This window comes from Trypanosoma equiperdum (assembly GCF_001457755.1).
Source record: "Trypanosoma equiperdum strain OVI genome assembly, contig: ctg_121, whole genome shotgun sequence".
Classification (NCBI taxonomy): domain Eukaryota; phylum Euglenozoa; class Kinetoplastea; order Trypanosomatida; family Trypanosomatidae; genus Trypanosoma; species Trypanosoma equiperdum.
In genome coordinates, this window is record NW_027123194.1 from 35,607 (window position 1) to 40,955 (window position 5,349).

Sequence of the window (5,349 nt, forward strand, 5' to 3'; positions counted from 1 at the left end):
CTCTTCTCGTTTGAGGTGCAGGCGTCGTTTTTTTTTTTTCGTTTCGGTGTTCATTCGTTGTATTGCTTTCGGACCTTCGGTGTTGGTTCCGTTGAAGTGGTACACCCGTAGCGAGTTGGTGTCTGACCTTCTCTTTGTTGTCGCTTTCCTCTTTCACATGATATTTATGTATCCCCTTTTTTCTGCTTTTCTCTTTCGGCCTGGCTCCGTTTGTTACTGATTTTAACAATCTTTTTCCCTTCATCCTTTTTGTTTCCTTTGGGCTCGCTACGAGCTTGCGTGAAGCGCACGTGCTGTTACACATACACAAAAACACACAAACACGTGAGCACATCGTATCCAGGCCTTTATATATCACAAACAAAGGAACCATCGGCGGTTGGGGTTGTACCTGAAAGCTGATAGACAGGCTCTAATGTCAACTCCATCTGTGGTCGGTTCAGAGCAGCAACAGGACCGCAACCGAGTTGCGTACGGCATGCGCCGTGAGTGGAAGTTTTCCCTCACATTTGCTCATCAGGCCGCCCGCATTATTTTGCACTTGTCACCATATTGGGAAAGCACGTTTATTGACCCCCGTGAGCTTGAGCAGCTCAATCGTTTAGACCGCGACGTAAAGCACTGCCCAATGAGGCCTGCCCTCCGTTACAACGACCTCGGAACCACTCCGACGCGGATGGAGGAGGTGTGGACAGAAAATCTAAAGAAAGTGACGATTCTTTACTCTCACATCCCACCGGACACGACGCTCGTCGGGTATTGCGTTCGCAGCGTCCAGCACGTGCTTTCCGATCCACAGGTCGTTGACGTGGATGGGTGCACCGATTTTTCGCGTCTCCAGGTTGGAAACAAGCTTCGTTGTCGGCACAAGTTGGGGGGCCGGCGGAGCTTCCACTTCCGCTACACAACCTCGTCCAAGACGAAGACGAAGAGCACTGTGTATGTCATCGGCACGATCATCAACCAGCGCGGTTACCTCTGTACAGTGGAGAGTACGGGCGGCGAAGACTTAGACTCATATGTGAAGAAACACTTTTTACCTCATTACACGGACAAGGATAAGTTTATGATAGATCAAGACCTCGTCTACTCTGATGTTTCCAGTACTATCCTCAAGGAACAACAGGAGCTCTTCGGTGAGTTACGCTATTCAGACACAGACGCTGCTGTAGCCTTTACAATACCCATGCATCCTATGAGCATCCGACCGGATTACTCACCGACGCAAACGGTTGGCGTTGGCTCTATAGCATGTATGACGTTGGAACTCAACGTGTACCAGAGGCCCGTTGAGAGCGATGAGATCGATATTGCTGGAGTAATAAATTTTAAGGTTAATCAGGCGCTTCTATTCCTCGACGTGGAGGACATGGTACGGATGGGTTACCCGCGCATTATGTCTACTGAGCAGTACAGTAACATGAAGATAAACCGTCTTCTCGACATTTTCAGCGATGCCAAAGTTGTAGGAACCCCTGGCACGAGTTACTTGGGCGTTCGCACGGGCCGTAGCCGCACTTTGACATTTACATATGAACCCTTTAATGCAGTGGTAAAGGTAATGATGACTTCTGCCATCGTTTGTGGCCTCGGGGTGACGGCAGTGTTTATTACAAAGCTGGGTGGTGGCATCTTCGATGCTCATTTGTATCTCTACCAGCAGCTGCTGAGGGGGATTAAGTTTATGGAGTCTGACATCCCTCGAGGCTGTCTGAGTCGCTTCAATTCCACGTGTGTGCGTCTTGTTGAGCAGAACATAACCCGTTGTTACGCTGCGGCCCCAGCAGATGGGCGACACACGATGGAACAGCACCTGAAGTTGTTGCGGGAGTCCTGCGACACCCGTGTAGAGGGTGGAATATCTGTCAACGTTCCGGTAAAGGAGGGTGGCCTCGGGAAGTTGCCAGGGGAGGGCCAACGTTGCTCTTCGGCCTCCGATGGCAATTTACGGACTGCGACACCCACCGAGGAGCTGGCCAGTGAGCAGGAGAAGGTTTCTTGTCATGAGGGCGACGCGACGGAGGATACTCCCACTTCTCCGGTGGGTTCGTCCACTGGGGGCTCACACTCTTCGTTCCATAGCACGCTTTCCATCAGTGTGACGGGTATACGGACGAAACAGGAGGTGGTAGGGGGTGATGGTACCCCCACATACGGCAGGCCGCACCCGCAGCGGGCGAGCATTCTTGCGTCAGCGACGCCGGATGTAACGGATCTTAACGTCGAACCACCTGCAAGCCCTACCGTAACGGTGTTATTGCCGTCACCGCAGCCACCAACTTCGGCAGCTGCAATACCTTCACCTGCCCAGGCAGTGGCGGCCGCGTCAGGCTCGCCAAGAACCAGTTCTGAGCAGGTGTCTGGCGGGGCCGATATGAGCCGCCAACTTTCAGTGGCAGTGCCTCCCTCCAGCAGTGTGGAGAGCAACGTCCGTGTTCCTTCCCCCGCAAGAAGCCCTGCAGATGGTGTAGAGGCAAATGTTGCGGGATCTCCGTCTTCCGTTGTGTTCCCGCAGATGCCGAAAGATGAGCTTGAAGAAGATCAAGATAGCAAAGTACAGGCGGTGCTCAAGGCGGACGATGCCGACGCATACTTCGGGCTCTCTATGTACGACGCGTACGTGCACAGTTGTGATATGCTGAAGTGCAAACCAAACAGTTATCTTCTGAAGAAGTTTCCAACGAACCCGCGTTTCTCCAACCTTATCCACGAGGTAGACATAAGTTCCAATTACCTTGGACATGGTGGTTTCGTCGCAGTGCTCAACATTCTTCCGAACTTCCCTAATGTACATACGCTTCACTTCAATGACATGTCACTTGACAACGAAGATGTTGAGCATCTATGTGAGGTACTGAAAGATAACAAGTCTGTTCGTGAGGTGCATTTGCGGGACAACGACAAGATAACCCTCCCCTCCACGCGCTTCTTTTCGCGGTTGCTGAAAGTGAACCCGAACATTGTGACACTGTCACTGGAAGGCACGCGTTTGGGGCCTTCCGTTATTGGTCGGTTGCAGGAGGACGTAAAGAAAAACGCGGAAAAAAAGGGTGACGCTGAAGCGGCCAGCGTTTCCGACTCAAAGTAGGGACGTCCCAACTTCTTTTTGCCTTTGGAAGTTAGAGTGTACATTTTGTTTTGTTTCCCGTCCGTTTTGTTTATTTAACTTTCCCTCAGCGTCACTTGCGCTTGTGCCTTCATTACTTCCTCGTTTTATGCGCGAGGAGGCACCCAAGGAAACGTGGAAAGGCAACTGCGTGTTGTGTAGGGGTTTCTGAGATGTAAATAGCCTATTTTGCGTGCTGGGGTGCTGTGTCTTTGATTGTGTGTTACTTGCCTTTATTGCCGGCGGTGGCACAAAGGGGCACATGATTTGTGTTATAAGCCTAGCAGAGGGCTTTTATGTTTGCCCTCTTTTCACACAGCTGTTATTGTACATATCGCTTTTCCTCTCCAACTATCGTTGCGCACTGCCGCCGTTTTTTGACGATAGATGTGAGGTCGCTCTTTTTTTTTTTTCTGCACACCTGCCTCACTACACACACACATATATATATATATATATGTGTGCGGGCAATCATAAAAGGCAGCTAGGCAGATCTCTTCACGCTGTATTGTTCTGGTGTTTTCCCTGAAGTGAATGAGTGTGGAGGTGCGAATACGAATTTTTATGTGGGAAGGGATTGTGTCTTGAGTGTGCCGCTTGTCGCTCTCTACTTCGTACTACCTTGCCTTCATAACAGGGCCCTTCTTCTTATTCCCCACAGCAGTAGCTCAGGGTTTTTCTTTTTTCCGCCTGGTTGATGTGTTTTGGGTGTGCTTGCCCTCTGCGACGGGAGGTGGGACAGTGGCTTTGTTTTCTGTGGTAATGTTGCCAGACGTTGGCATATTCCCGCGCATTACGTTTACCTCTTGGCCTTTGTGTGTATCCCCGTCTCGTCTTATTGTTCCATACTCCTGCCTTTGTCGCTGCCACTGCTGACGTGCCCTGCTGTTGCTATTGCTCCCCTTTTCATTTTATTTTTTTCCCTTTCGGTTATACTTAGTTCACTTCACATAATTGTGATTGTGATTGCAATTGTGTTTTTAACAACAATCACAAAGCATAAGCGAGGTGTGAAAGGGAATTTGGCTCTAGAAAACGAACTGAGGGGGGAAAGTAGAGAAGAGATAGTGGGTGACTGAGGGAAGGTAAGAGTCAGCGGAGTTAAGTGAAACGCACCATTATCATTGCCGTCCTCTTAAACATTTAAGTTGACTTAGGGGACAAAGTACGTCAGCCAGAAACTTTTCCTGCCTTTGCCGCGCTTGTTAAGGTATGTCGGCCACTTATCCAGAGCGGCGGCCATACGCCACCACAGTACCGCATAGTGGTTATCTTTCCAAGCCTACGTTGCCGCCCGTCGAGGCACTTCGTATCCTCAGCAGCACTGTTGGCATTGACCTGCCGCGTAGCGTTCGCCACAGTGCGAACACTCTCCTGCGGCGCTCCCCGACACCAAGAAGTGTATCACCGACTCGCGGTGTGCAACTCTTTAAGCCGCCTACGCTTGAGACCGCCACACCTTTCGAGTTCCAGGAGAAGGACTACCACAAGTCTCAGCAATCTGTGCTTAACGTGCAGCTAAGCAACGCGGTAGAGGAACTCTTCAAGGTGTGGCGTGTGAAGGTGAAGGATTTAATGCACTATCTCGATTCCTTTCCGTGTGAAGCAGGCCACTCATTTTCACGAACAAACGGCGCACTGAGCTCCTTCTTTGAAGGCTACCGCACCACTGACATCACTCCGATGACGGCCCATCAGCTTGTGAACGACTTTAAGCTTTGTACCTCGGTATCGATGCTTGACGAAATTCAGAACAGCCCCGAAGTCTTGGGAGATCAGGTTCGTGCTGCGCTCGATGCGCTGCTGAATGCAAAGCATTTCCTCGCGCCACTTGAGAACTTTGTGGACCGGCTGGAGCCCATAGCAGCGTTCGCGCTGCCCGACAAGCGACCAGAGTGCTTAGACGGCACCCGCGGCCCGGTATGGCCAAGCAAGGTGGCCGTTGCCCTTCACGAGAAGTTTCACTACGACCCCTCAGAGTATGTTCTTGCTGAGCTCCGGAAGAGTGACCAACCGATAGAACGGCTGGAAAACCGCGTGCTGCAGGTGAAGGAAAGGAAGGAGGATGCAATCGATCGTGAGATACCGGGAGATGCACTCAACTACCTCACTACGCAGGTGGACCTCAGTAATGACCTCCTCTTGATGAATAAAGCCCGTATGGAGTTGGTGTATCTACACGGCAAGGACATACAGGAGATGAAGAGGATGCTGGAAGATCTCATTGTGGATGCGCGACACAG

At 51.0% G+C, this 5,349-nt stretch overlaps 2 protein-coding genes across 2 annotated transcripts in view; both read left to right on the forward strand.

Moving 5' to 3' along the window:
• Positions 1–415: 415 nt before the first annotated feature.
• On the forward strand, positions 416–3,088 carry TEOVI_000015700 (uncharacterized protein; the record flags this gene model as incomplete). Its single annotated transcript, XM_067220751.1, has 1 exon — positions 416–3,088. The coding sequence occupies one exon, from the start codon at positions 416–418 to the stop codon at positions 3,086–3,088; it is 2,673 nt and encodes an 890-aa protein (XP_067076852.1).
• A 1,230-nt stretch (positions 3,089–4,318) lies between these two features.
• The window catches only part of TEOVI_000015800 (paraflagellar rod component, putative), a gene marked incomplete at both ends in the record, with an annotated part of 2,319 nt that continues 1,288 nt past the window's right edge, over positions 4,319–5,349 (forward strand). The window contains one exon of the mRNA XM_067220752.1: positions 4,319–5,349. Coding sequence (XP_067076853.1) covers positions 4,319–5,349 — 1,031 coding nt within the window.